Below are 27,632 nucleotides of genomic sequence, written 5' to 3'. Positions count from 1 at the left end.
TTAGCGGTGATGACGTTGACAAACAGCGCTGAGCTGGTTCGATAAAGAAGGTCCACGTTGCTCAATTAATTCCAGGGTCTCATTTGGCAGGTCAGAACGGAACTGAATTGGAAATGGCCCAGGCTCGGGGAGCTCCTTTATTTGCATCTTTTCTGGCACGGGAAAGAGCACCCTGGAGGATGCTGCTGTTGCTGTTGGCTTGGGAGGCGCGAGCACCTTGATAGACAGGCAGGGTGGCGCAACCCATCATTCCTCACCAAACCAGCGCTCGACTTTTCCCTTCTTCACCTAGTTAACGGCAAAGCGGTGAGCCACGAATAACCAATCAATTCTTGAATGAATTTTCATATCAAGACACCCATACCCATACACTCGTGGTCCAATTGATCTTTACATTTTCTTCCCGGGCATGTTCTCGCCCTTCTTTTTCAGCGTCGCCTCCTCCTCGGCCTGCAGCTCGGCGTCGATCTTGGCGCCTTTTGACGGCTCGTTCCCGTGCGCCTTGGCCTACACGTAGGGGGCATGAAGTCAGCGATTGAAATAGGTGCCTTTGCTTCGTCTAACCAAACGGAAGTTCTCTCATCTTACCGGGAGCGTTGGGTCTTGTTTGTGTAGTGATGTCTCACGAGATTCCTCTTGTTGTTCCTCGGATACCTTGACGTCATTGTTAGTTGGAGTAAAAGGACAATGCTGTCAAGGAGCATCTCACCTCAGCGGCTGCCCGGTTGGAGAGTGATCTTTGATCCTCTAGAGGCGCATTAGCTGTTGTCCATTGCTATCCAACATTGGTAAAGCACAGTCATACTCGGGTCGTTTTGGAGGTGCGCATTTGCTGTCCCCTCATGGTAGCGGGTTCCTGAGCCTGTCTCGGTGGTCTTGGCGTTGCGCTGGTCACCGGCCTCGTACACCTGGGGGTTTCCGACGTTTGACTGCATTGTGATTTTGTAATGGTCTGAAGTGATAATGATAATTGCTGGTTTAAGGAATTGGTTTGACCTTCAGAGAGTAGTAAACTCCATCTCAGCATGCTTTTGTAGATGAGGTTTGTGGTGGTTCTCCAACTCGACGTCATCCCGCCCCACCTCATGCCAGGCACAGGTCGTGGAGAAGGGACGATTGATTGCCCGAGAAACGTCATAGATTCCAGGACTGCCAGGGCAGTTTTGCTGTGGAACAATGCATTGTCGTGTCCCGATTCCAGCCGACTATCAAACTAGAAGACTACCTGTGGTGATGGGTTCGGCAGAAACGCATTATTTGAAAGCCAGCTGGAAATGAGTAAAATAAAAGAAAGAAAAGGTTCCGTTTATTTCTACGGAAAGACTGATGTCAAACATGCTACATTCCGAATAGTTATCCACCCTTTTCAACAACATTGTCCTCAATGTGAATGATTCACCACATTTGCCTCGTCTCAAGAGAGCGAGACAGCGACAGGGATTGGCTCTGTGATACGCAAACTCACGGCGTCTGCCTCTCTTGGCGCTTCCAGAGGCGAAAACAGGATCTAAAATCTAAAAGAAAATGGGAAAGTATGAAATTGTGATTCTACATTGTGCATATATAACTTTAAGTATATATGCGATGTGCGTACTTGGTAGCGGTAACTTTGGATGGCTTTTCTTTCCTTGAATTGAGGTTCAAGAACTGAATGCCAGACCTGAATTCGAAATTCGAATGCTGAAACGCTCGCGCCAAGACTCCCCACAGCGGCATGTGGAGTCGCCTGGCCCAAGCTCCTTTTGCAAGATCCTTGTCCCGTCCGTTTGAGAGCCGCTGAATGGAGCCATTTCAACCTCACTTCATTCGTTTGCTGCGAAACAACAGGGAAGTCATAAAAACATCGAATACATCGCGATTGCACACACAAAACCCACAATCCAAAGCTAAACCATCATCCAAAATGTTCCGATTTGTAAGAATGACCATACCAAAACCATCTAATAACAACCCCCCCCCCATTCCAAAACCAGTGTAGCGTGACTCACCACCCCCCCCTCAAAGCACAAACCCATCGACATCATCACGCTCTTCCACAAGGCGACCTCGCCCGCCTCGGTACGAGTCGCGGCCGCCCTGCGCCAGGCATCGGCCGCCGCCTCGGAGACCTCGACCGAGGACCAGGCCAGCGACCACACGGCGCAGAGCAACGCCGTGCGCCGGCCCGAGTTCAAGCTCGACATCACCGAGGCCCCGCCCACCGCCGACCAGCTGCGCACCATCCTGGACTATGTCGGCAAGGCGCGTGTCGGCACGATCGTGAAGGGCGCGGAGGACCAGGAGGAGGCGCTGCGCAGGTTTGGGGAGAATGTCGAGAGCTTGCAGAGGCCGGTGGTAGGTTTTCTCATTTTTCTTGATTTCTTTTTTTGGCTGTTCTTGTTGTTGTTTGCTTAATTGTTGGAGTGGATGTGGTGGCTGACTGAGAGTTTGTTTAGGCGGTGGATTGGAATAATGGCAAGGTGGCGGCGGGAGAAAATGAGTCGGAGATTCTGAAGATGCTGAACGACTTGCCCAAATGAGGTAGCTATGCATCGGAGACTTGCATGACTGTCTCAATCCGCTTTGTGGGTGTTTTGTTTTTGTTGGTCTAGTTTGCTTTGGGACCTTGGTGCGCGGGGAAAATGCCCATTACTCCCTTTGCTTTGGCTGCGTCTCTACTCATTGTACCACTAGTGGCACCTACTGCGCTGATTCTAAAAGATTCCACCACATTTTGGAGGGGCGTGCTTTCTGATTTGGTGAAGACGAGGACAGTGGTGGTGAGTGACGGCAAGTGACTGAGCTGCTTCCCGCGACGGTGGGTAGAAACGCTGCCCAGTTGTTAACGGGCTAACGTCTGCTAAGCTAACTCAAAGCGCTCTGCTAGAGAAACAGGTGGTGGCGGCGGCTGAACATTCGAGGTGTCCAATTCTATCCGTAATGGTAACCGCCATGTTCCTCGCCTACTCGAAGGATGACTTATCTTGGAACAGATCGTCGGCGGTAGGGAAATCGAGTTCGAGCGTCACCATATGTGATCAGACTAGACGATGGAACTTCGAGGGTGTATTAAAAAGCGCATGGGTATGAGATGCTGGCTTTGACCGGCCTGGTTTCCTGGGGAACCCACTGCCGTCCGAACTCTCCCCTCGCTTTGCCCGTTACTGCTCGGGCACAAAAGCCCCCGCGGTTTCCGCACCACTGGCTGTTCTTTTTGTTTTTTCTTCCCACAACACATCTTTGCATAGTAAGTAAAATCCATCTCCTCCCCTCTTCGGAGCATTCGATGCGCGCGGTTCTCATGCCTCCCGCGTGCTGTAACTGCGATTGTTTATTAACGGCACCTTTTTGTCAATTAACAGCGACCGCATTTTGACCAAGATGGAAAACTTCGTCCCCCAACAGGCGCGGATGCCCTTTTCTTCCGGTGTGTGCTGGGTTCCTTTGCCCGGTCCCAACAACCACCCCTCGGCCGCTCACCACCAACTGGGCGAAGCGATCTTCAGCGAAGCCGAGCAATGGGTGTACCGTTGGCTCACCCACGAGCAGAACCGCCATCGCCTAGGATCGTGGGATCAACGGTGCGATATCCTGAGTATCCTATCGCCACCGGATGCCCAGGACATCGCCGACTGCGACGCGTGGGTTCTCGGCATTGTGCGTGGGGCGCTAGGGTATTGGTATCATCACCATTACGGTCCCTGTGCTCTACAGCCTTACCGCGCGCACGTTAATACGCTCGCCAGCGGTCTTGATGACGCCCGGAACTCGTTGCAAAATCGCGCGGTGGATGGTACGTGCAACATGAAACCTCTTCTTCTCTCCCCTCTCCTCAGGCTTCTTACATTTTCTTCCTCTTGGAACGATGTGACTAACTGTAGTTTAGCCAACGACGTCGCTGTTGACACGCCGCTCCCGAGTTCCATCCCCCGATTTGGTCACGTACGGCGCAGGTCAAGCACCATTGCCCTGCCGCTGGACGATGTGCTCCAGGATAATTCATTCTTCGAGTATACGAGGAATACGACGGTCACCATTACGGATGGAACCGACACCTCAAACGTTCAGCGGTCCCCATCTGTCAACACCTCCACCGATACCACCGTGGGTGCGCCGTCAAGATCCAAAGGCCACCACCACTCGAAATCGGGACCAATATCCGCCATATCTCGAGGCCGTTCTTTAGCCCCACGAGGCGCTGGTGTCGAGGCTGCCGGCCCGTCTCGACTTCCAAGCCGCTCACAAAGACCGCCGGAGCATACCGAGGGCGCGTCTCAACAGCATCGTCGCCAGCCCTCCTCAGTTTCTGTGTCGACCAACAACAATGGCGCTTCCACCTACAATTCACAGAACGGTTCTCAAGCAGCGGGTGGAAATACGGGTCGCGGAACCTGGCGTCCCCGGCCGGACTGTTTGAATAAGCATGTGATGATTCAAAGCCCACCGGAGATGTTCGCGCCGTGTCCCTGCGAGCGGTGCGTTTTAAAATCACGCACCGTCCACGTCGGGCCCATTCGACTCGGCGAAATAACCCACCGTGATGTTCGGACTGCCGTGGCTGACTACCTTGGTCAGTGGGGCCACGTGGAGGACTGCGAGCTGAAGAAGTCTGGCAAAGGCTTATTTTATGCCCTTGGTCGCTTCGTTTCTGAGGACAGCACTCACCTGGCCGTCCGCAGGTCGAAAGCAATCATCTGCAGCCACCCCCAGCTGTATGCCGCCAAGATTACGTACCCCTTCTTCTCGAAGTTTTATCGGTATAGGAACCAAACTCCTCGACAAAGCAAGGCTAGTCATCTGTCGGCAGGTAACGGGAGCTCGTCTTCTCGGGATTGTGGGAATCCCTCTCCGTCGAATGGAAGCCCCTACGACCAGGACCCCAGGCCCTCTCGGCAGTCCGCCTCTACGGCCAAAGCCACACCAGTCCGGGACCCCCATCGGGAGGTTCAAGATCGCAGCTCGGGTCCAAGCGAGAGCACGGCGATGCAAACAAAACCGCCCTCGGAGAACGCAGTGTTCGAAAACTGCAACGCGCTCCCCGAGGGTGGGATCCATTCTTCCCATAGGCCTACGAGAAGTATGGACATCCGCGTGCGCATCCCGGAGACTTCCACCGGTTCCCCGCCGCAGAGCGCCTTGATCCTCCCTCACGGCAAGCGGCTCGGCACGGGCAGCCCGGTTCGCCAAACGACGTTTGGCGATATGCCGCCCAACCTGGGGCAACAGGAGCCGGAGGAGCCAGCTGTCAACATTCCTGACCACAACACGGCCAGACTCGACAGCTCGGCTCCGGAATTCACCCCGGCACCCGCTCCGGCACCCGTGGCGCCCGCCGCACCCACGTGGGCCCCTCTCCCACGCTGGGAGGACGAGGGCACCCGCATTCCCACGCTGGCCGACGACTGGGTGGCCCCCCAGGGCCACCCCCCCAGCCGCACCCACCACCACCACCCCTTCGAGCAGCGGGGAGGAAGCGCGCACCACCACTCGCCACCACCAGAGATGCCGTTCCTCCGCCAGCTCGAGGCCATGGACCAGCTGCGGGGCGCGCGTAGCGGCGGAGACGTCCGTCTCGAGCTGGGCTTCTCCGCTACCGTGATCCGCCGCCGTCCGTGGGGCGGGAGTGGGAGTGGCGCCGCCGAGCACAGGCGCCTCCCGTCGTGGATGTTGCCACCACCACCACCACCGCCGCCGCCGCCGCCGCCGCCGCCCACGACGACGACGACAAACCCCCGCGACCACCACAACCACCAGCAGCAGCAGCACCACCACCACCCGGCTGCTGCGGCTGCTGCTGCTGCGCCCACGCCCGCCCTGCCGTCCCGCCCCCCGCCCGCCCAAGACGCCCACCCACCGCGGGCGTCCTCCTCACCCGCCGACGCGCTGGGCCCGTCGTCGCGGCCCAAGCAGAAAAAGCGCAAGGGCAAGGCGGCTGTGGGCAAGGCAGACGACATGGGGGCCACCGCCCGCCCGCAGACCCCGGCTCCGGTTCCGGTTCCGACGCCGACGCCGGGCGGTCATTTGTTGGAGAGCGTGGAGGATGGGGATCTCTACAATGCGACGCCGAGGCGGGATCGCATGGGGGAGGGTAAGGTGGAGGTGGGTGGTGGTGGTGTGGTGGGTGTGGGGGTTGGGGCGGACCAGAAGCGCGACCATGCCTGCGGTGATGGGCAGACTTAGGATGTTTGCTCGTCTGTTGCTGGCGGGGGTGCTGATGGGGTGGTTGGTGCTGGTGAGAAAAGGGTTGGGGAGATCAAGAATGGTGCTGGGGAGAGGAATGGTGTTGGGGAGAAGGCTGCTGGGGACAAAGGAGGTGAGGAGAAAGGGGCTGTGGAGAAGAAGGTTGCTGGGGAGAAGGGTGTCGTGGAGAGAAAGAAGGGTGGTAAGGGGAAGAAAAAGGGTGGTAAGGCGGCTGTTGTTGGTGCTGAGAAGGAGGGTGTGGCCACTAACGGCGCCGCCGCTGAGCTGAAGATGGAGAGAAAGGATCCGGCTAGCGAGACAAAAGTCGATACCGCCGAGGTGCATCACGATGCCGGCATGGGGAAGGACGCCGCACTAACCAACGGCGACAAGGGCCCGGTGGTCGACCACAAGAAGGACGCTGCCAACGAGAACACGGTGACCAACGAAAAGAAGGACGCCGACAACAAGAACCCGGTGATCGACCAGCAGCCGGACGATGTCAACAACAAAAACGACGCCCGAGGCCCAGGTTACCGTGCCGACGCGGGCGGCTCGCTGCGAATCCCGCGGCAGCGGTTCAAGAAGAAGGCGGTTCGGGGGAGTGTGCGGGATCTCTTTAAAGACCAGGACCAGGCAGCACAGGAATAGGGGTCTGACGAGCCTGTGGTGACGAACGAAATGGACGAACAGGGTCCCACCACAAAGCCGAGCCGGAAAAAGACGAAGAAAAAGAAGAAAGGAGGTCAGCCTAAGGAGCAAAAGAACGGGGGAGACGGGGACGAGGAAGAGAAGGGGCGTTTGAGCGGGAAGTTATTTGTCTGCTTGTTTGTGGTTTTGTTTTTCTTGTTGGGCGGCCTGCTACATATTTGGTATGTACATTGAGGTGCCGGTTGGGAATGGGAAATGAATCAGGATAGAGCCAGGCTTGGGTCCCAAGCTGAGAGAGATATAGTCGTTCAGGATGGTGTTTGCGGATGCAGCAATGTCTGGATGGATATATACCTTGGAGGTTTGGGAATTTAAGTGTGGTTACTGGATTCACTTATGTCGTTATTTGGCACTCTGTCTTTGGGGCATATTGAGCAATATAACAGCACACTCTAGCACATTGTTAACTAACAAATCCCCATGGTTACCTCTATAGCTGTGACATGTTATGAAGTCGGTCAGTCGGCCATTGCATCGCCATGCATCCTCTCACCCTGTGCATCACACTTGAATCCAGGCACCCTGCACGCCATATGCCTTTCCATCTTTTCACATTCAGCTTCTACAAGTACATACAAACAAATCCTGGCCAGTTGGCTTCCTCTAGCACCTCGACTCCGCCAAGTTCTTACTAACGAAGCAGCTATTTTAGCGGCTGAGAAGCCGAGCATTTATTCATTCCTCTCTTTTCCGGATCACGCGTCGCCTCGTAGGCCATCATCTCGGTCACTCCGCGTTACCGTCTTGCCAGCTCATATCATCCCCATCATTATCCATGCCCCGACTAAGGCAACACTTGCGTGCTCACTGCTTCACCTCGCCACCCACTCGTGCCCCTCACATAACCGAGCACTCGCCCTCCTGCTGCTTCCCAATCTTGCTTCTCGATATCCTCTCCCTAGCGCGCGGGCCGCTCTTGCCGGAGCGCTTGAGGTCCTCCAACCGCTCTCTCGCTTTGGGGAAGTCCTGGGCTGTCATTGGGTGTCAGCATCCGCTCACTCTTTCTTGCCCATTTCCTAGGCGGGTGGAGAGTAACAATAAAAAAGATTGACTTACCAGCAGCTCTCCAATACCACCTCTTCGCATCCTCCAGATTCGCCGCCACACCAATCCCCACCTCGGTAAAGTACCCCATCGCATACTCCGCCTTGGACAACCCCGCCATCGCGGCCTTGCGCGCCCACAGGTAGGCTTCAGTATCACTCTGCTGCAGGACGCCCTCGCTGCCGGTGAGGTACCAGCCGGACAGGGCCAGCTCGCTCTGGTGCTCCTCCTGGACGGCGGCGCGGCTGTACCACATGATGGAGAGGCGGGGGTCGATGGGGCAGCCGAGCAGGCCGTACTCGTGGGCGCAGCCGAGGCGGAACTGGCTGAACTTGTAGCCGAGCTCGGCGGCCTGCTGGAAGAGCTGGCAGGCGTAGGGCTCGTCGCGCAGGATGACGTCGTTGGGCTCGGCGCTCTCGTACAGCAGCGCCAGCTCGTGCAGCGCGTGCGGGTTCTCGGCCGTGGCGCGCTCCGCCGCGCGCTTGAGCCAGCTGATGGCCTCGCGCGGGTTGCGCGGCTGCCCGAGCAGGCCCTTGATCAGGATCATGCCCACCTTGTACATGGCCGGGGTGTCGCCGAGCGTCGCCGCCCGCTTGTACCACTGCGTGGCCTTGAGCGGGTCCTTGCGCGTGCCGCCGCCCTCGTCGTTGCCGATCTCGCAGCACACGGCGGTGCGGTAGGCGGCCGCGGCGTGGCCGAGCTTGGCGGCGGACTGGTAGAGCGAGAAGGCGTGCGCGTTGTCGGGCTCGCTGCCGAAGAGGCCGCGCCCGAGGCAGTCGGCGAGGAAGAACATGGCGTCCGGGTTGCTGGCCTTTTCGAGCTTGCGGAGGATCTTGTGCGCATCCACGAGGTAGCGGTCGCGCGAGCGGGCGCGGGCCTTGGGGTCTGGGAGGTTGGGCACGAGCGCGTCGGACGCTTCGACCAGGCGCTTAGCGAGGCGGAGGGCGGTCACTTGGTCGCCGGCATCGTTCTTGACCACGGCGCGCAGGTGCTCCAGTTCTTCGATGGTGACGGGCGCTTCCGCTGGCTTCGCCGCAGGTTGCACGGGAATTTGCTGAGCAGGCGGTGGGCCTTGTTGGTAGGGGCCTGCGGGAGGGGGGCCCGAGTTCCCGCTATAATTGGTGGCGCCGCTGTAATTCCTCACCGGCGGCGGCCGATCGCTGAGGTTGACCACCGAGCCAGGCATGTGCCCGGGGCGAACGGGCGTGGGATGAGAGGGAAGATTATCTGGGCCCGGCCCTGGTTGCGGCGAAGGTTGCATACCAGGTCGGTAAGGTGCAGGTCCCGGGGGTAGCCCGGGCACCGGTGATGGGCCGGCACGACCCTGGTAAGGCGAAGGCCCGCTGGGCAATCCCGCTGGTGGCTGGCCGGGCTGCTGCGTAGGTAGTGGCGGGATGTCGCCTGCCATTTCGAACACGGCCGTCTGCGAGTTACGCAAGTCGGGCTGGGACTTGGCCCTGCTCACTTCGGGGTATCTGCCGGGCCCGCGTTGAGCCTGCTCCTGCTGACCGGGTTGCATGTGCCTGTCGAATGAGTTCCTCGGCTGCTGCCCGGACATGGCATCGAAATTCGGGGCCTCGGATGCAGCCGAAGCCGAGGGAGCGTTTTGCCCCTGGTAGCCTTCATCGCCGCCGTAGTAGTCATAGAAATCGTCAACGGACGAAGGTCGGCCCTGGCCGTAGCCCGAGTCCGGTCCGCCTCTCTGTGGGGGCTCCTGGTATCCTTCTTGCTGAGGAGGGCCGTTGCCGCTCGGCGGGTATATCCTAGGCCGAGGTTGGCGCATCCCTTGCGCTGTGCTCGGTCTCTGCGGCATGCCACGGGGAGGAGGACCATTGAAAGGGGCGCTATCCCGCCGCACAAGAGGACCGGCTTGGCGCATGTCCACTTGATCTCTCGTTGGCATCGTCATGCTTCGAGACGGAGGCCCGAAGTTCTCCTCTTGATAGCCGCCTCCTTGCGGTCCGTATCCGGGTCCTGGCGGCGGAGGACCGCGGCGTTGATCGGGATAGTCTTGTGGGTGGTACGCTTGCGGCGGGCCACGAGGAGGTCCCATTGGCCCCGGTCCTCCGTAACCGTTCGGGGGGCGCATGGGCCCTCGCTGTTGTGGGGGGCCATTCGGACCTCTCGGCCCCGGCCGCTGCCCTGATATGTCCATACCTTCCATGCGTGCCACGATCTGCTGCTCTTGTTCCAGGTCCGACTTGCGCGCGGCGCCGGGGAATGACGGGAAAGGACCGGCATAGCCTGGGTCACCAGAATTGGCCGGGCTCGGGCCACCCATGGGCGGTCCTCGGTTTCCTGCGATAGATTATTAGCATGCCGCTGTGACATGCGATGGCTAAGGGCTGCCAAACTCACCACCGGGGTCTGAGTTTGCCGCTCGCTCAGCCGGGTTTGGCCGACCACCACGGCCGGGCGGGGGGTAGCCTCGGCCACCAGGGCCTTGAGGGTAGCCGCCACCGCGGGGTGGGTAGGGGCCCCCTCGACCACCGCCGCCAGGCGGAGGCCTCATTGGGCCGCCTCTTCCGCTGGGCATCGGTCGTCCTCCTCCCCTTCCAGGTCCGTTCGGGCCCGGGTCGTAGTATTCCTGCTGATAGTCTTGATTCGGAGGTCCTCCTCTTCCGTAGCCGCCGTCGTCGTATTGTTGTCCGCCGTAACCCTGATCGTAACCCTGGTCGTACCCATTGCCGTATTCGTCATAACCTTGGCCATATCCGTCTTGATACTGATCGTATTGCTGCTGAGGCGGCGGCGCATTGTATTGCTGTGGTCCTGGAGGGCCTGGGGGATATTGTCGCTGTGGCGGCGGGCGCTGAGATCCCGGGCCTCCGCCATACTGGCGCCCACCAGGGCCGGGGCCGGGGCCGGGGCCCCCATCGTATTGCCCATTATACGCCATGACGCCAACGTGCCGAGTACGTGTCGATGTCCCGTTTGACTTGTTGGTGTCGTTCGTCTCAGTAGCCGGTCTAGATTAATCGCATGGCAGCAGCACTGGATGGCGATTTGAAAAGCTTGGTGTCGGCAAATCCGGAGGTCGTTCTAAATTTATTTCGGCGAGTCGAGCGAGACGCCGAAGTAGGGCGATAGGTGACACAGAAAGTCGGCGGCCTCGTAGGAATCCGCAGCGCAACCGCAACACGGCCAAGAGCCTAAGAACCTCGGGAAAGGAACTGTGATGGTCGTCACTGTCGTCTCTTCAAAGGAACGCGCGTCTAAAGGTTGGAGCACAAAAATACAGAAAGGAAAGGTGTGGAACAGTAAAGCATGCAGTGCTCCCAAGGAATGAAATGGCCGGCGGGACCGGGGAAGGTGTTGAAAAGTGCGGTCGTTGAAAAGGTCACAGTTCGGAGGCACAGGAATGCATTGTGCCTTGCTGGATAAGCTAAAAGCCGCTCTTCCCGGTGCACCCCTCAGGCTTCGGACGGGTAGGGTGGGTTCCATTTTGGCCCAGCGCGGGGCCAGCCCCGGCCCAGGGGTTGTTACACATGTCAAGGGTCTCGATACAACGCTGTGTAATGAACCCTTAATTGTTGTTGTATTGATCCGACGAGGCGTCCAGTGTCAGTTGTTTTCTTTCCCTCTGAAGAGGGCAGTCGCTTTTGCTTTTCGTGTTTCTTTTTTTATTCTCAACGCAAGTCTTAAACTTGGAAAAGTCTCTATGGATGTGAAACGTGATGAGGGTCGGGCTGGGTTCCGATGCAGTTCCGGGATGTAATGTGTGTATGTACCAATACAGACAACTCGTCAGATGGGAGAAAGAGTCAGCTGAACTATCTCCGGGTCTTCCCCTCCGAGATTTGGTTCCCAGCGGTGATCAGTGGGTTGATTCGCCCTCGGAGTCAGACACTCCCAGGTTTTCCATCGCTCGCTAGCCACTTTGCATGGGTGATCACCCTCCTGCCCGTTAAAGCCTTTTCGAGTACTTCGTACAGGCCCGAGGGTCGGCCGAGTGTTGACGCGGCGGCGTAATTACTTGACACGACCACGTATCAAAAACCGCCCGCTGTGTTGTCATGATTGGTGTTGAGGCCCCTACCCGCCACGCTCGATCACGGAACGGGAGGGCTGCAGGCTGACTGTCGAGGGGACCAGGCGGGAATTAAACCGAACTCCTGTGCAGCTGGAGCTTGCCAGGACTGGCAACGAAACGCTCAGGGGGATGGAGCAGTGCATTTGCCTGCAAGCCTGCGGCGGCGCCAAATTACATACAGAGTATTCGTCCTCCCCTCATTACCAACCTCGTTCTTGAGCCTTTCATGAGCGGGCATTGTTGAAAACCCACAGCTGGTTTCTCGACGTCACAGAGACGTACGATTCGAGAAAGGAGCCATTGCACCTTGTCTTCCGGCCGGCATCCGAGATTGTGTTCATGGATGGCCCCAGCTTGTGTTTCAAAGACGGCTACTGTCTGTCCCGAGGCGTGTTCTCATCGTGGTGTGTGTCGTCTTGCAACACGCTTACTGCGTCCTTCATTTGAGTGATGTTAAAGTAAGAGGCTGGCTGGGCTCTTCCAAAAGCTAAGTGGTGATTGCGCGAAAGGCCCGATACTGTCTTGCGAAGGCGGCTTGTTGTGCAAGAGAGCCAGCCGCACTGTCATTGGGCCTTGTCCGGAAAGAAACTTTCAAGAAGAAACATTCTGAGACGAGAGCCGTTGGCGGCCCCAGATGGTTCAGCGGGGCCGCTGGTGCATGACTTTGGCCCCACAGCCAAGCTGGACCCTTGCCTCCTTCCTCCCTGGGCAATTTTCTGCCGTATCCGGCCGCCTTCGAGCAGCTGACCTCATCGAGTGAGAGGCAGAGTCTTGATGAGCGAACAGAGAGCCAATTGAGAGAGACTCACTCAATAATTGTCCAAGGACAACGGACATCATTAATTCTCAGAGGTCCGATAATTAACCGAATATCCTGAGTTATCCCCTTCAAGATGGTCAAAAAACCCTTCAACTGGTGGTTATGGACTAAGATGCTCGTCGCGTAGGTTCTTCTAAGCCCCATGAGAACCAGCATCTGGCTGACAGGGTGGGATAGTGGTGGTGCCATCAGCGTCGGCGGCCCAGCCTTCACAAGATGGGTACAGCCCACTGACGAGGAACTCTTCCAAAAATACAACCCCGAACTCCAGAAGCGGAGTCTGGAACGGAGGTTCGAGCGGCAGCAGGAGTTTGACGACTTTGTTACAAGACTCAAGAGGGACTCAAAGTCCGACAAGCCAAGTGAGTGCTAGATCTCCTTGGAGATACCCCGGATTTTGGTGTTAACGAGGTCGTAGTATGGACCGTTCAAGCCGAGGCAGAAAAGGAGCGTGTGAAGCAAGCTTCCATTGCTGAGGCGCTGAAGGCGGCAGAGGAGGTGAAGGCCAGGAAAGAAGCCATGAGAAGAGAGGCTGGGTTGCCGACAGAGTCTACATAATCATCGACCACCCGATGATACGAATGGAACAGATAACGAGGGGCGGCTAGTCGATTGTACGATGTGTATGATTTGGATTGTACAACAAGGAACTCTCACAGCGACGAATTACGAGGGATAAGATATGCTCGATTCGGAGCTCGACAAGTGCCGTCTATCATCATGGTTGGATAGGCAAGGATCTCGGTGTTCATGTTAACGCTGTAAAGCCCGTGGCCAAAATTTTTGAAAACGGTCAACTAATACTACGAAAAATAAAGCCTAAATCTCAGCTTCTACCATAACCACCTAAGGGATAAAAAAGTGGTTGCCCAAACTGCTCGTTTGATCTGCTTGCCGAACCCTGCCCGTTGAGGAAGACCCGAATTCGTCCAAGGTGAGGGGCTCGGTGAGGCCGGTGAACGGCTGTCAAGGTGGGGTAAAAGTTTATGCGACGGCGAAAAATATCAGGGCCCAGGCGCACACAATTTCTCCAACCACTGACGACCAGAGAAGGTAGAAGGCATCGCGGGCCTATCAAGAAACTCCGAGGTAAAACAAGGACCGAATTTATCCCCGATTGATAGAGTACGTTCCGACCCGCGATTTCGCACCTCTGACGATTGCATCCCCACGGAAGCAGACAAACCAGGCGTTGTGTGTGTGCAGTGGCCCCAGAGCTGCCCTAGGCTGACTGATCAACCCAAGCTCGAGCTCACCGAGTCGTCGCCCCAGCCATCTTGTCCCTCCCCCACCAAAACTCCATTCGACACATTCCAACATCATGGCGGACGTTCAGGAACGGTTGAAGAAGCTTGGTGCTTCCGCTCGTATCGGTACGTTGCTGCTTCTCCCTTCTCGATTTCCCCGCTCCGGATCGGCCGACTAACCCACCTCGCCGGCAGGGTATGTCTAGATTCAATCACGCCGAAATTGCCTCGACGCCCGCGCAGTGATCCGAGATTCTGACGAACTTTTGTGACGAATAGTGGCAAGGGTACTCCCCGGAGGAAGGTGAAGCGCGCGCCCGCGCGCTCCGCCGGCGACGACAAGAAGCTGCAGCAGTCGCTCAAGAAGCTCAATGTCCAGCCCATCCAGGCTATTGAGGAGGTCAACATGTTCAAGAGCGACGGCAACGTCATCCACTTCGCCGCTCCCAAGGGTTCGTACAATCGGTCGAGAGGGGGTAACGGAACAATTACTAACCGGCCGGACTTCTAGTTCACGCCGCCGTCCCCTCCAACACCTTTGCCATCTACGGCAACGGTGAGGACAAGGAGCTGACGGAGCTTGTGCCCGGTATCCTCAACCAGCTCGGCCCCGACTCGCTTGCCTCGCTCCGCAAGCTGGCCGAGAGCTACCAGAACATGCAGAAGAAGGAGGATGACGATGAGATCCCCGACCTCGTGGCCGGCGAGAGCTTCGAGAACAAGGTCGAGTGAACGGCTTAATCCCGGGAAATAAAACTCTACCGCAATTTGTTCCGTTATCTGCGTTGCTTGGTGTTGCGAGGACATACATGATTATGTTATTCCATAAGCCAATGGCGGTTTCTGCGGTATTCATCACATCGGCCCCAGAACCTAGGTCTGAGGGACAACGGGGAACACACGGTCGATTGTACGCGTGCAGTCGATCGCTGGAGTACGTGACCAATGTCAGAGGGAGGCGATGGGCTTGGTCGCTGCGGTGTAGCTTCTAGGATGCCACTATATACCATGGGGGATCTCGACATCACAAACTAAACCCGCCATCGCCAGTATTCCTGAGCCACCCCTTCAGTGCTTCATTCCTTGCCTCCTCCTTCACCCTTCTCCTGCCCGCCAACAAACTCCCCTCCTTAACCTCATCGTATGACACCGCCCCCAACTCCTCAATTATCCCCTCATCCCCCAACATCCCCGCGACCACCACAGCCGCCGCCCACATCCTCCGCCGCGAGGTCAAACTAGCCCCCTTCACATCAACCCCTTTCCTCCCCTGCAACACCCCGCCAATCAACCCCTCCTCCACCTCCCCGCCCGCCGTCCACGCAACAGCAAGGTTGCTCGCCACCACCTTCACCTCCCCCCCTCCCTCTATCATACCAACCCCCCTCCGCGAGAACTCAAACTCCCTCCCCGTAGTCTGCACCACAACCTCCCGAAACGCATACCCCGTCCCGTCCCACACCCGCCCGCCCACCGGCGCCATCCTCCCACCCCCCTCCCCCTCCCCCGGCCCTGCCTGTGCCGAAAAGCAGCGCGCGCACCCCGCCGCCGAGAACTGTGACTCCGGCAGGATGATACTGGCCAGGTAGGCGCCGCGGGGCGAGACGAAGAGGGATGTGAGGGAGTTTAGTAGGGATGTACATTGCTTTAGAGCGAGTTTGTCGCTGCAGGACTTGGAGTGGCTTGGGGGAGCGTCGCCGCGGGAAGGTTTGCGGCGGACGATGCCGAGGTGGGAGAAATAACCGCGGCCGAGGAGGGTGGGTGTTGATGAAGGTGGTGGTTGTTCTAGTTGTTCTTGTTGGGGGGGAGGAGGTGGGGAAGGGGCTAGGGGGGCGGGGGTGTCCCAGGGCGTGGCGTCTTCTTGGGAGGACATGATCAGTTCCATGGAGGCGTCGCCGCCTGGGGGGGTTGTTAGCATATGGAGGGGGGGGGGGGGTGGTGCGGGAATGGGGGTAGATACGTACAGGGAGCTTCGGAGCAGTACATGTGGAGGGTCAGATCTTCGCGCCAGGCGAAGGGTTGGCGGTGCCAACACTCGTCCGAGGTGATGGGCAGCTCATCCTGCGTTCTCCTTCGGAGGAACTCGGATTCTGCAGAACTGTCCTCGACCAGGCGGCGGCACTCATCGAGGATAAACCGGTTGAAAGCCCGGATGGCGAGAATCTCGGCGTGCCAGTCATGGAGGGCAACGCCGTTAGCCTGTGGGAGCTTAGACGCCGGCAGACATTTCATGCCCGTCCTGTAAGGGGTGTCAACATTCAACTGCCAGGGCAAGTACCTAACTGAGGGCCTGAGGCCTTCAGGGGGTTCCGGTTTAGGGATGAGACTCACGCCAGCGCCACACACTTCAAGAAGTTTGGACCTAGCCTCAAAATCTCAAGTCAGGATATTAATAGAAAACCCAGTGGAAAGTAGCCAAGGTACCTCTCACGACAATACCGCTCAACGGGACCCATTCCCGGAGTCCATTATCGCGGACAGCGGGCCGACGCTTCGCTGGGAGCTTTCTGAATTCTCCCAAAACAACCGCCGCTATGTCATCGGCTCCATTCCCCATCGCAAGTCTGCTTGTTTGAAGTACGTTAAACTAGTCATCAGGAAGAGAAACCGAGAACGAGGGAGGAGGTGAATGGGATGGGAAAACAGGGTTAGGGTTTGAGAGCTGAAGGGGCAGAGGGGGTGGCGTGCCGCCCCGCACAGCCACATCTCAAAGTGGGCCATCCTCGCTCGCGCAGCAGCCTATCACAGACACAGCCCTATCCCACAACCTGCACCAAAGAATTTGGCGAAAATCGACGTGGGATCTTGAACTTCGAGGAAGCAACCCGACAACGACAATCGACAACCACCGCCAAAATGAGGACTTACGACGATAGTTTCTCCGGCCAGCGGATCTACCCCGGCAAGGTACGGATTGCCCATCTCTACGATCGAGACCGACGTCGAATTTCCCACCCCCGAGTCCCGCAGCGGCCCGTGAGCTACGCGCGAAGTTGAATGACGACAGACGAGGACCGGGGTGGGGAGATTTGGCGTCGGGAGTTCGGGAGATATGATTTTTGTTCGAGACAACAAAGGTTCTGACCGTGTTCTGCATTACAGGGTAAGCTGTACGTCCGTGGCGACAGCAAGGTCTTCCGCTTCCAGAACGGCAAGTCCGAGTCGCTGTTCCTCCAGCGCAAGAACCCCCGCCGCATTGCCTGGACCGTCCTCTACCGGAGGCAACACCGCAAGGGTATCTCTGAGGTACGATCTCTCCGCACCTGCACACGTCCGAGCACAAGATGGGAATGGGAACGATCGAGAGGGAGGTGGTTGCGATGACGACATGGGAGAAGGGACATATTCAGGACTACCCGCAAGACGGCCCGCTGACTCCCCCAACAGGAAGTCGCCAAGAAGCGCACTCGCCGCACCGTCAAGTCGCAGCGTGCCATCGTTGGTGCTTCGCTCGATGTGATCAAGGAGCGCCGCTCGATGCGCCCGGAGACCCGGAGCGCGGCCCGCCTGGCGGCCATCAAGGAGAGCAAGGAGAAGAAGCAGGCCGAGCAGGCGGCCAAGAAGGCCGAGAAGGCGAAGAACGCCGCCGCTGCCTCCAAGGGCCAGTCCGGCGGCCGCATCGTCGGCAAGCAGGGTGCGAAGGGTGCGCAGCAGAAGGTCGCCGCCAACACCCGCTAAGGTCTCTCTGTCTTTGGCGGTTTGCTGGTCCGGGATGGGTGCGTGTTCTTTTCCGAGGCAAAGGGAAAGCCAGGTCATGCAAGGAGCACACAATAGATGAATGGTTATCTTACGGTCTTGCTTGTGGCCGGAAGGGAAAACGCTGGAGTCGGTCGGTCGGTACTCGGTTTTTTGCCTGCTCAGCTCTCTTATAGGGTTTCTGCTCTCGCAACAAGTTGACAGAGCCAGCTTGTTTTCTGAAAGGGCCGGTTGCATGGATCCAGCGTGACGGGGGAGGGCCATTTGCATGGGTAGCTCACAGAATGCCGACTTATGCATTGGTCTCACTTGAAGCAGCACGGCGCGCGGGAGCGGAGTGAGCAGGGATGAGCTTCTTTCCTCTATGAATGTATGATGGAGCGCGCGGCTCATCTACCTACCCCCGACTCCGAAACTACCAAGCCAATCTATGACCTCTTCCCGAAATCTTCACACTGCCACAATTGCACTTAGAGCTTCGCCAAGACACCCTCCGCCCCGGAGTGCTCGATGCTCCCCTTGGTGGTGTCCGCCTCGGCATAGACGACCTTGCCGTGGTCCACCACGACGGCATACCGACCAGTGCGGTCGGGACTAGCCCAGCCAATGCTCCTGCTGAACGCCGCGTTGGCGTCCGACATGAAGAGCTGTTCCCATGTCAGCCCATCCCAATCCTATAGAGTTAATTGCGTGAATCCCCGCCCGTGTAGACTCACAATCGACTCGTCCTTGATCCCGTTCGCCTTGCCCCACGCCGACATGACGAAGGCGTCGTTGGACGCAATGAAAATCACCCGGTCAACCCCCTTGGCCTTGAGCTCGGCGAGGTGGGCGAGGTAGGATACAATGTGCTGCTCCTGGCACGTCGGCGTGAACGCGCCGGGCACGGCGACCAGCACGATCTTTTTGGTTTGGAATTCTGTGGGTGGGTGGGGTTAGCCTATTTCCGCTTGGGGATGTGTTTTTTTCTTTCTGGCGCCCTAGGTAACTTGTGAAAGGTGTTTACTTGCCCTTGCTGGCGTTATACGTGGTCGGGATGCCGCAGGTTGTCAAGTCCAGGCTGCCGGTGGGGGGGATGTAGCTGAAGGAGATGTCCTCGGGGAAAGAGGAGCCGGGTTGGAGGGTGGCCATTTTGAGTGAGTTATGAATTGGGGTGTTGTTGGTAGTATGGTTGTTTATTGGTCTGGATTGAATGGCAAGTTGTGTTGGTTCGTTTCTCAAGTTGTCGATGCTGGGGAGTGGGAGTTGTTTATAGCGCAGAGAAGTTGAGGGGTCAATGGTTTCGGTGGATCCTTCCAAGTCCCGTCACATCAACGCATTGAGAGGTTGGGAAGGCGCACACAGCATGTGGTGGACGTCAAGGTACTCAATCACAACCTAACCTATTTGCGCAATCGGCTGCTTGGATAACCCAATCGAGACCAAACGGTTTTCGGCTCTGCTTCAACCTTTCTCTAACCGGAAGACCCGGTCGCATCAATTGTGACGGAATAACTAATCAATTTAAGAGAGAAAGGTCCGAGATCTGCAACTACCTCCGGTACACGGCATGGTCGCCCGTGGTGGTGGTCGGAGATGACCGGAGATGGCCGGTCTCCGGCCGGTCCGGTCGCCCCTTTCGGTGGGTTTCTGCGGACATATCGGTCGTGATGTTCTCGACTATTTCCCACTTACGAAGCACTGATCACTTATCTAAATCGACGAATAATGAACCGTGGTAATGGATAGTACTCCCGGGCGGTTAGCAAAGGGCGCGCTGCGTCATCCCGGGTGGGGTTCCGGACTCCTCTCGGTATTCGCCGAAGCAGTTTCATGTCTAGATATTAAACTTGTACTCTCATCATCTTATAACAAACCCAAATTATCACCCACCCCCAAACACCTCATTGTCTGCAGCAACCCGTGAGCCATGGCGACCGAGTCCAAGCCCCCTTTCCCCCCTTTCACGCGTGAGACGGCCCAGCAAAAGGTTAAGGCCGCCCAGGCCGCCTGGAACACCAAGTGAGACACGACTTATCCATCCGCGACTGGGCTTCCCGTTTACTAATCTACGCCCCAGAAACCCGGAGCTTGTCCAGTTCGCCTACACGCCTGATTCCGTCTGGCGAAACCGCGACACCTTCCTGCAGGGACGGGACGCTATCGTCGAGTTCCTCAGCAAGAAGTGGGCCAAGGAAGGGGAGTATCGCCTCAGGAAGGAACTGTTTGCGTTTACGGACAACAAGGTTGGTTCTCCCAAGCCAGTGCTTAAATCGGGTACGGTGCAGTTCCGCTGACGGGATGAGCTCAGATCGCGGTCCAGTTCTGGTATGAGTGGCGGGACGGGACGGGCCAGTGGTGGCGGACGTATGGGCTGGAGGACTGGACGTTTGCGGAGAATGGGTTGATGCGGAAGAGGCAGATGAGTGGAAATGATGTGAAGATTGAGGAAAGCAAGCGGTGGTTTAAGGATGGGGTCGATGTCGACTCGGTTGAGATTAGTGAACAGCATTGGTAGCTTTGCTATGGGATGTCGTGATATGGCTCGCGATTAGAGTTGCCCCGGACCCCGTTTATATACTAGGCAGCGAGGATACGTAAAGTAGTGTATTTCAAGCAAGTAAACACGGAGTTTCAGAAAGCGCACGGGTTCTACCAAGGTACCTACCCTTTATACACCGGTGGAACTCTAGGTAGGTACCTAGGTAGTGAGGGCGGTGGACGCATCACCATAACCACAGCTTTTGTCTCCTCAAAGGGGACCTCCAGTTTCAGAACTACTGCTTCAACAAGATACCAGCAGACGGAGAGATTCACACACCAATGGTCAACCCTTTTACGGAGGCCTGAGGTGCGCACGAAAAGAAAAAGAAAAAGAAGAAAATGAGGGCTTACACACACCCCAAGGCAAGTTTAGCCAACCACATCCATTGCAAACCCCCGACCTTGCGAACATTCGGAGCAGTCGATTGTACGAATAATTACCCAGTTCAATGCCGGCAGCTCAACGTACTCAGTTTTAAACGAGACCAGGGCAAATGATATGGTGGTGTGCTCCCTATCAAGATTGGTTCTTTTTTTTTCCCCAGTTCGTCTCGGGCGCTCAAGCCTCCATGCCCCTTGGCGGTTCATATTTTGTCTCGCTTCTGGATTTGGCAAAGTGGGGAGCTGATCACAAGCTGGCCCGTCATGAAGCCCTGATTTGCTGCAGGGTTGACTCAGATCGCCGAACCCCCACTCTAACTTCCCGATGCTCCCCAGACACCTCGCATGAACCATGGAAACACAGAAGCTGGTCGAGTCCATCTTCCATCACCAACATGAAAATCGAGAGCTGCTGGGCCCCTTGGGGGCGCCAACATGCGCAAAGTAAGGGTAAATTTCGGGATAAACGTGCGCAGATGAACGGGAAGTTGACAGCTTTGATCACACCATCCCATCACACCCACCAGACGCGCATCTGGGGAACTCCAAGCGTGGGACCTGCAGGGATTCTAGCTCTTGTTCTAGCCTCGATGAGCCTCGATGAGCCCGCATGGCATGGTACCCTCCGCCCTGGGCTTCCCCAAAAGCGGCCTTCCACCATCGCGACGAACCTTTCTCCCTTTCTTTTTCGATCTTTCTACGCGCTCTTGGCTACAAGCCACGTAAAAACTGCTCTTCTTGACGGGCTCTGGTCTCGGAAGTCTCGTTTTTTTCGTCCTCCACGCAGCGCACACATCGCTCAGTGTGTGGGACGGCAGGCTGGGGGCATATGAGCATTCCCTGCTCCTTTACTCTGCATGTCAACACCCAACAGGTCACCAACAGTCCAGAATGCGGCCCCCAGCCCGCTTCTGAGCTCCTCCGACATTTTGTAATCTATCTAATTTGTATTATCGAGCTGTTGTCTCTGTCCACTCGCCTGGGTCTATCTTCCCTTCCTATCTCCTCTATTGAGTTTTCCAGTGGTCGATTATATAATCCGCCACCGTCCCCGTCATGGGTTTACTCCCACTCACCTACCGCCGGCCAGCCTATGTTGAGAAGCCAGAGTCTACCAGTTACCAAGCCTCGCTCCACGATGATCGAGCTTCCAGCGCCTCTCTACAGCCGGACAAGTTTGACATTTCTAGCGGGATTCCTCCCGCACTCGGTTTTGACAAGATCCTCGAAGGAGGAACTTGCCCAGTATGTCCCCCGAGTTTCGTTCCAAGACCCGAGAATTGACAGCGGCACAGCCATGCACAATCCGCGACTTTATGAACTACCTCCTCTACGTCGAGCGGTCGGCAGAGAACCTCCAGTTCTTTCTTTGGTACCGGGACTATGAGCGGCGCTTCGCCGCCGCCAAAACGGCCGACCTCTCGCTAGCCCCCGAATGGACCCAGGCGATGGAGGACGAGGCCATCTTGCGCATCAAGAAGGAGCAGGCCGGAAAGGCGCGCCAGACCCCCAAGGGGGCTGCCACCATCTTCAAGGGCACCGACTTCGAGAAGGGCATCGAGAGCGAGCCCACCACACCGACGGACAACTCCCGGAGCTTAGCAAGCCAGGCCTTCGCGTCGGCCGGTGTGAAGGATCCCTGTAAGCCACCCCCCCTCCCCCCTTTGTCATGTCAAACACCCAAACACATGCCGCCACCCGTCGAAACTAACGAGGAGCCGGACCAAGTCACCATCCAGCCCTTCCGCAAGGAACTCGACCGCGTCATCGCGACCTACATCATGGACGGCGCGCCGCGGCAGCTCAACCTGTCGGAGCTGGAGCAGAAGGCCGCCCTGCAGGCCCTCGCGCGCACCACCCACCCGTCGGCGTTCGCCCTGGTCGCCCGCCAGACCGAGGCCACCCTGCGCCTGCAGGCGCATCCCAACTTCATCCGCTGGAGCATCTGCAACGGCAACCCGGCGCGCGTGTGCTTCGCGTGGGGGCTGGGTGTTGGCGCGGCGCTGATCGGGGTTGTTTTGGCCGTGGTCTTGACGCTGTCTGGTGCGGGGAGGGGGTACCGCGCCCTGGCGGCGATTGCGTGGGTCGCTGGGTTTGCGACGTTGATGGGTGCTTATAAGGGCATGGTACGCACTACCCCATCCCATTTAGAGATGCCTCCCTTCTCCTTTTTCAAGTCCTTTGGAGGCTAACCCAACACCAGTGCATCGTGCTCCACGGGTTTCACCACCGGCACATCCGGCCCTGGGAGCTCTTCGTCTCGGACCTGGACGACGACGAGGACGCCATCAGCGCGGCCAAGCGCTCCTTCGACAGCTTCGGCTCGGCCAACAGCTACGAGGACGAGCCGTGGGTGGTGCGCTACCGGAGGCGCAACATCGCCCGCAAGATCTTTGACCGCGAGGTGTGGGTGGAAGAGCCCGCGCTGCGGCAGATTCAGGATGTCATCTTTGTGCAGAGCATCGTGTTTGGGTTTGTTTGTGCTGCCGTGCTGACGGTCGTGTTTGTGGCGGTGCCGGGGGGTGGGTTTTTTTAAGGATTGGTGGTTTTGATGTCGGTTTGCCATATAGGTACGGGAAGGAATGTCGGTTTAGGTTTGTTACCAAGTAGTAGTAATCTGTAATTAGTACATACATATCTTGCGTGAGATACCTACATTTGGTATGCACCCAATTAATTGCCTCGGCCTGTCAATATCAAGCCCGGCTGTTCACAGGCGGTGCAGAGAGTGTGCTTGGCCAAGTTAGGTAAATACCTCAGTACCTTCGGTAGCGTGGCTCGTGAAGAGTTTACGAGCCATTTCTGGTCACATCCTCCCTTTTCCCATTCCTTTCCCTAGCTGAGCCTTGTTATTCGATTGTTCTTCGATTCCTTCGAGTCTCACCCAAGGAGTGGCTTGCACCGTCAATCTCGAGTCAAACCCGGCTTGATTGGTCTTTGTTTCTCGCTGCCCGAGGCTGATACCCTCCCTCCTCTAATTGATGCATTGAATCCCAGCGGGCTTGGTCTTTGTCAGCGGCTGCCGGCTGACGTTGACCGGAGTCCGAAGGTGTGAGAGAGAACTCCAGCCAATGGGCGGGGCAAGCCCCTTCCCCTTTTGTACACTGCCTCGGGCAAAGGGACCCCCCCTTCTTATCGATAACCGGCTTGCTCCAGCCGTGCCCTTGCACTTCCGCCCGGTTTCGTCGCAGTGACCGAGTCTGAAAACACCGGGATGAGTTCTACAATGTAATTCTGAGCATTCCCAGTTTTATAAACCTTCACTGCACTCGGCCTGCCCGTGCCGAAAAAACCCACCCCGATGGATATCCATATGAGACCTCCCTGATTTTCCTGTTTGTGACCGCCTTTATCCCGACGGGCTACAGCGATTGAATCATGCCGAGCGACATCTACCAGGCCGATCCGCCACACCGGCCGCATCCGGAAGAGGCCCGGGACCAGAACGGACAGCCCCTTGACAACAGCGCCGGGCCGCTCCTGCCCACCGGTCGGCCGCGGACTGCGACCGCCGACACGCTTGAAATTGATGAGACACTCAGTCACCCGGGTTCGGTCCGCATCAATGTCAAGGGCGCCTTTATCGTCGACCAAGACACGGCAACCCCCACTACTCCGGATGGCCGCAGTGGATCCCCCGGCCGTCACGAGACAAAGGACATCCGGCTGCCAAACCACACAGCCGTGGTGAGCCATATCGCAATTGATGTACGAAGCTTCTCCCATTTTTACCCTTTCCATCCGATGATGTCATTGTGCTTTTTCATTTTTGGTGGTGCCGAACAAGGCTGACCCTCGGTCTCGTCGCAGATTGGTGGTTCTCTTGCCAAGCTTGTCTACTTCTCCCGCGAAGCGCACTCGACCGAGCCGGGAGGACGGCTCAACTTTGCTAGTTTTGAGACGGACCGCATCGATGACTGCCTCGAGTTTGTGCGTGGCCTCAAGGACAAGCACCTGGAACTCAATGGTGCTGCCAGCAATGGCCGCGGCGCATCCGGGCGCCGCCCTGGCGACCTGTGTGTGATGGCGACCGGGGGAGGGGCCTACAAGTTCTATGACAACATCCGCGATGTGCTTGGGGTGGATGTGTTGCGGGAGGATGAGATGGAGTGCTTGATTATCGGTCTCGACTTCTTCATCACCGAGATTCCCCGCGAGGTCTTCACCTACTCCGAGACGGACCCCATGCACTTCGTCGAGCCCTCGGAGAACGTCTACCCGTATCTACTCGTCAACATCGGCTCGGGCGTCTCCTTTCTCAAAGTCCACGGCCCGCGCAGATACGAGCGTGTCGGTGGCACATCTCTAGGCGGCGGCACCCTGTGGGGCCTACTTAGCCTGCTCACGGGGGCGCGCACTTTCGACGAGATGCTGGACCTCGCCTCGCAAGGCGACAACGCCAAGGTAGACATGCTCGTCGGCGACATCTATGGTACCGACTACGGCAAGATCGGGCTCAAGAGCACCACCATCGCCAGCTCCTTCGGCAAGGTCTTCCGGAAGAAGCGGCAAGCGGAGCAAGAAGCCGAGGACAGCGGCGGCCAGCGGCACAAGGACCAGCAACACCATCAACAACATCAACACTCAGACAACCCCCCGTCGTCACCCTCGGAGCAGTCGGAGCCATCACACCCAGAACTCTCCCACGACGAGTCCAGCCCCTTCACCGCCGCCGACATCTCCGTCTCCCTCCTCTACGCCATCTCCAACAACATTGGCCAGATCGCCTTTTTGCAATCGCAAATCCATGGCCTCTCCCACATCTACTTTGGCGGCTCCTTCATCCGCGGCCACCCGCAGACCATGAACACCCTCAGCTACGCCATCAAGTTCTGGTCCAAGGGCGCCAAGCAGGCCTATTTCCTGCGCCACGAGGGGTACCTGGGCGCCGTCGGCGCGTTCCTCAAGAGGCAGCCTATGAATTGGGGGCGGCGCGGTAGCTTTGATGAGATGGTGGCGCCGTTGGAGTTGAGGCAGAAAGCGGAGAGGGGGCGGGGAGAGGGGTTTGCTGTGCAGGGAGGCTTGAATGGGTCCGAGGCGGTTGTTTGAGCTGGTTGGCTTCGAATGGTTTCTTATCGTTGATTTCCGGCGGCCGTTTTTTTTCTTTTTCTTTCTTTTTCTTCTTTTTGGATGGGTCTGGCAACAGATGTAGCGAGCATGGCGTGTAAGCTGATATCCCTTTGTAGCGGACTGTTTGGGCGGTTGGCGATTTTACTTGCGAGCGACGGACATGATCGAGCGGTATAGAGCCCGGGATAGACTCAACAGCAGTGGTCCTAGCAATTGGCAGGACCACCTAGCAAGCGTTCAACACACATCTAGTCTTGTAGAGAAGTTTGTTGTTGCCACCATCTCTCTGGAATCATGACTCTGGAAACCTAGCCGCGACTGTATCGCTGCCGCTTCTCTCAACCGCCGACTCCTTTTGCCCTGTCCATCTCCGCCCTGTAGTGCAATGCAAAACAAAGAGAGCACGCTGCGCTGGCTGAACCCACGATTACGCCGAAGCCGGCTTATGTTGTTGTACACACCCGAGACCGGCGCGCGCCATCTACAGCCCTGTCCCGGTCCGGGTCCTGACATCTCCGTTCCCGTCCCCCGTCTCAGGAACTCGACCATTTTCGCGCCCCTTGCCGAGCCTTTATTGCTAGTAGTTAACCCGATGCGTAACGCTCCCGCATCGGTTCCATCTCCTGCCAACAACACACTCTCTTTCCCCACTCTGGGTCCCATCTATGACTTGACAACCGCCTCCTTGACCTCCTCGACCTTCTCGGGAAGGCCCTTTTGCGACTGCTGCCACATGATAATACGGGAGCACTGCACGACACCGACAACACCAAGGAAGAAGTTGACCGCGGCGAGGCTAAAAACACACACGAGGTCAGTCTCTATCGCCGATCACCACCCACCAACAAAAAAGGGAGAACGAAAAAAAAAACGTACAGGTAGTTCTTGGGCTTGATGATCAGGCACCAGCGCGTCCAGATCAGGCCGGTCGACGTCAGCGCCGCGTTCTGCGTGAGCGACAGCTTCTCGGCGGGGCGCGCAAAGTCCGACACCCCCGCCAGCACCAGCGCCCACTTCATCACGGGGGCCCTGTCAGAGCTGCGTGTCAGCACACTTTTTCTCTTTTTCCGAGTCCATTCCATGTCCATATGTCCCATGCCCCATGCCCCATGCGATGTCATCCCATGCCATCCGTACTGCCCGGCGGGGCGTTGTCGCATGCGGTTGTCGGGGGTTCGGTCCGTGGAGGGGAGAGGAGGGGAGGGGTTGGTTTACCAGAAATGCACCGTCTTCAACCCGACGGGGCTGTTCCACATGCGCTTGGCCCACGAGTCGGCGGCGGCGTCGGCCGTGGTGCTCTGGAAGCGGGCGCCCTGCTTGGGGCGGAAGAAGAACTGGCGGGCGCGGAAGGCCGGTCGGGCCGCCCGGAAGAAATTGCTCGACGGAGACATGGTTTTGTGTGGTGTGGTGTTTTCGGGGGAGAACTAGGTGTTCCGCGGCGGGGAAGTCGTGCGGTGCGATTGCGCGCCGTCGGTGTTGCCGGTGGTGGGGATTGCGAATGTGGCAGTCTTGTTCTCGAGGTTTGGGCGAGGCGGACTCCGGTCGTCGGACGCGGAACAAGGGCGCTGGCGGTTTGTCGGACAAAAAAAGGCTGGAAAGGGAGTTTCTTGTTAGTGGCAGCCGGCAGAGTCCTCGAGGGAATGCGAAACCTACAATGAGTGGAGATATTGGAAGCTCTGGCCCCGATTGTCAAAGATGCCGAAGGGGAAATTCTTCAATTACTCCGACAAGGATGTGCCGCTTCGGGTCCGATGATGGCAGGTGGGCAGCAAACTCAATGACACCGCCTGGACGGGAATCCGGGATAAAACTTTTGAGGTCCGTGCTCGATGTGTGTCGTGTAAATCATGCAGATAGCCGTAATTATGCAACAACTATGGTCAATTACCAATGCAGATTGCAGCCTCGTAGTTACACAGTACTGTCAAGCCCCATTTCCATCAGCCTC

The 27,632-nt window shown here is 57.5% G+C and overlaps 13 protein-coding genes across 13 annotated transcripts; 8 read left to right on the top strand and 5 right to left on the bottom strand.

The window, feature by feature from the left end:
- Nucleotides 1-390: 390 nt before the first annotated feature.
- B0H64DRAFT_438990 (uncharacterized protein) lies at nucleotides 391-935 on the bottom strand (the record flags this gene model as incomplete). The annotated part of the gene is made up of 4 exons (XM_062806394.1): nucleotides 391-507; nucleotides 589-654; nucleotides 710-747; nucleotides 806-935. 4 exons carry the CDS (start codon nucleotides 933-935, stop codon nucleotides 391-393), a joined length of 351 nt encoding a protein of 116 aa, XP_062662049.1.
- Nucleotides 936-1,640: 705 nt separating this feature from the next.
- Nucleotides 1,641-2,994, top strand: B0H64DRAFT_385424 (thioredoxin-like protein). Its single transcript, XM_062803072.1, has 4 exons — nucleotides 1,641-1,915; nucleotides 2,005-2,334; nucleotides 2,436-2,797; nucleotides 2,856-2,994. Exons 1-3 carry the CDS (start codon nucleotides 1,781-1,783, stop codon nucleotides 2,517-2,519), a joined length of 549 nt encoding a protein of 182 aa, XP_062662048.1. The 5' UTR covers nucleotides 1,641-1,780; the 3' UTR covers nucleotides 2,520-2,797; nucleotides 2,856-2,994.
- On the top strand, nucleotides 2,883-6,282 carry B0H64DRAFT_77636 (uncharacterized protein). The gene is made up of 3 exons (XM_062808738.1): nucleotides 2,883-3,226; nucleotides 3,342-3,772; nucleotides 3,866-6,282. Exons 2-3 carry the CDS (start codon nucleotides 3,361-3,363, stop codon nucleotides 6,157-6,159), a joined length of 2,706 nt encoding a protein of 901 aa, XP_062662047.1. The 5' UTR covers nucleotides 2,883-3,226; nucleotides 3,342-3,360; the 3' UTR covers nucleotides 6,160-6,282.
- A 1,026-nt stretch (nucleotides 6,283-7,308) lies between these two features.
- B0H64DRAFT_471805 (uncharacterized protein) lies at nucleotides 7,309-11,281 on the bottom strand. Its single transcript, XM_062807906.1, has 3 exons — nucleotides 10,273-11,281; nucleotides 7,927-10,212; nucleotides 7,309-7,841 (listed from the first exon to the last, which is right to left on the bottom strand). Exons 1-3 carry the CDS (start codon nucleotides 10,811-10,813, stop codon nucleotides 7,708-7,710), a joined length of 2,961 nt encoding a protein of 986 aa, XP_062662046.1. The 5' UTR covers nucleotides 10,814-11,281; the 3' UTR covers nucleotides 7,309-7,707.
- A 1,343-nt stretch (nucleotides 11,282-12,624) lies between these two features.
- Nucleotides 12,625-13,603, top strand: B0H64DRAFT_385414 (assembly factor CBP4). Its single transcript, XM_062803071.1, has 3 exons — nucleotides 12,625-12,890; nucleotides 12,945-13,129; nucleotides 13,186-13,603. The coding sequence occupies exons 1-3, from the start codon at nucleotides 12,841-12,843 to the stop codon at nucleotides 13,323-13,325; spliced, it is 375 nt and encodes a 124-aa protein (XP_062662045.1). The 5' UTR covers nucleotides 12,625-12,840; the 3' UTR covers nucleotides 13,326-13,603.
- Nucleotides 13,604-13,674: 71 nt separating this feature from the next.
- Nucleotides 13,675-15,179, top strand: B0H64DRAFT_385411 (NAC domain-containing protein). Its single transcript, XM_062803070.1, has 4 exons — nucleotides 13,675-13,892; nucleotides 14,013-14,140; nucleotides 14,293-14,466; nucleotides 14,526-15,179. The coding sequence occupies exons 2-4, from the start codon at nucleotides 14,089-14,091 to the stop codon at nucleotides 14,744-14,746; spliced, it is 447 nt and encodes a 148-aa protein (XP_062662044.1). The 5' UTR covers nucleotides 13,675-13,892; nucleotides 14,013-14,088; the 3' UTR covers nucleotides 14,747-15,179.
- On the bottom strand, nucleotides 15,039-16,246 carry B0H64DRAFT_438985 (adenosine deaminase/editase; the record flags this gene model as incomplete). Its single annotated transcript, XM_062806393.1, has 2 exons — nucleotides 15,039-15,913; nucleotides 15,979-16,246. The coding sequence occupies 2 exons, from the start codon at nucleotides 16,244-16,246 to the stop codon at nucleotides 15,039-15,041; spliced, it is 1,143 nt and encodes a 380-aa protein (XP_062662043.1).
- Nucleotides 16,247-16,782: 536 nt separating this feature from the next.
- B0H64DRAFT_385403 (ribosomal protein L24e-domain-containing protein) lies at nucleotides 16,783-18,158 on the top strand. The gene is made up of 3 exons (XM_062803069.1): nucleotides 16,783-16,921; nucleotides 17,117-17,260; nucleotides 17,402-18,158. The coding sequence occupies exons 1-3, from the start codon at nucleotides 16,871-16,873 to the stop codon at nucleotides 17,690-17,692; spliced, it is 486 nt and encodes a 161-aa protein (XP_062662042.1). The 5' UTR covers nucleotides 16,783-16,870; the 3' UTR covers nucleotides 17,693-18,158.
- A 22-nt stretch (nucleotides 18,159-18,180) lies between these two features.
- Nucleotides 18,181-19,035, bottom strand: B0H64DRAFT_453873 (putative peroxisomal membrane protein; the record flags this gene model as incomplete). Its single annotated transcript, XM_062807251.1, has 3 exons — nucleotides 18,721-19,035; nucleotides 18,427-18,629; nucleotides 18,181-18,357 (listed from the first exon to the last, which is right to left on the bottom strand). The coding sequence occupies exons 1-3, from the start codon at nucleotides 18,839-18,841 to the stop codon at nucleotides 18,181-18,183; spliced, it is 501 nt and encodes a 166-aa protein (XP_062662041.1). The 5' UTR covers nucleotides 18,842-19,035.
- A 584-nt stretch (nucleotides 19,036-19,619) lies between these two features.
- On the top strand, nucleotides 19,620-20,207 carry B0H64DRAFT_318564 (uncharacterized protein; the record flags this gene model as incomplete). The annotated part of the gene is made up of 3 exons (XM_062800394.1): nucleotides 19,620-19,711; nucleotides 19,770-19,935; nucleotides 20,001-20,207. The coding sequence occupies 3 exons, from the start codon at nucleotides 19,620-19,622 to the stop codon at nucleotides 20,205-20,207; spliced, it is 465 nt and encodes a 154-aa protein (XP_062662040.1).
- Nucleotides 20,208-21,559: 1,352 nt separating this feature from the next.
- Nucleotides 21,560-23,340, top strand: B0H64DRAFT_77390 (uncharacterized protein). Its single transcript, XM_062808737.1, has 4 exons — nucleotides 21,560-21,859; nucleotides 21,910-22,255; nucleotides 22,343-22,740; nucleotides 22,818-23,340. The coding sequence occupies exons 1-4, from the start codon at nucleotides 21,671-21,673 to the stop codon at nucleotides 23,148-23,150; spliced, it is 1,266 nt and encodes a 421-aa protein (XP_062662039.1). The 5' UTR covers nucleotides 21,560-21,670; the 3' UTR covers nucleotides 23,151-23,340.
- Nucleotides 23,341-23,798: 458 nt separating this feature from the next.
- On the top strand, nucleotides 23,799-25,934 carry B0H64DRAFT_354091 (fumble-domain-containing protein). The gene is made up of 2 exons (XM_062801527.1): nucleotides 23,799-24,322; nucleotides 24,425-25,934. Exons 1-2 carry the CDS (start codon nucleotides 23,993-23,995, stop codon nucleotides 25,661-25,663), a joined length of 1,569 nt encoding a protein of 522 aa, XP_062662038.1. The 5' UTR covers nucleotides 23,799-23,992; the 3' UTR covers nucleotides 25,664-25,934.
- B0H64DRAFT_385391 (uncharacterized protein) lies at nucleotides 25,935-27,443 on the bottom strand. The gene is made up of 4 exons (XM_062803068.1): nucleotides 27,338-27,443; nucleotides 26,900-27,275; nucleotides 26,561-26,713; nucleotides 25,935-26,480 (listed from the first exon to the last, which is right to left on the bottom strand). The coding sequence occupies exons 2-4, from the start codon at nucleotides 27,073-27,075 to the stop codon at nucleotides 26,348-26,350; spliced, it is 462 nt and encodes a 153-aa protein (XP_062662037.1). The 5' UTR covers nucleotides 27,076-27,275; nucleotides 27,338-27,443; the 3' UTR covers nucleotides 25,935-26,347.
- Between the last annotated feature and the right edge of the window lie 189 nt (nucleotides 27,444-27,632).

This window comes from Chaetomium fimeti (assembly GCF_033439085.1).
Source record: "Chaetomium fimeti strain CBS 168.71 chromosome Unknown B0H64scaffold_2, whole genome shotgun sequence".
Lineage (NCBI taxonomy): Eukaryota > Fungi > Ascomycota > Sordariomycetes > Sordariales > Chaetomiaceae > Chaetomium > Chaetomium fimeti.
This window is presented reverse-complemented; position numbering and strand designations above follow the sequence as displayed.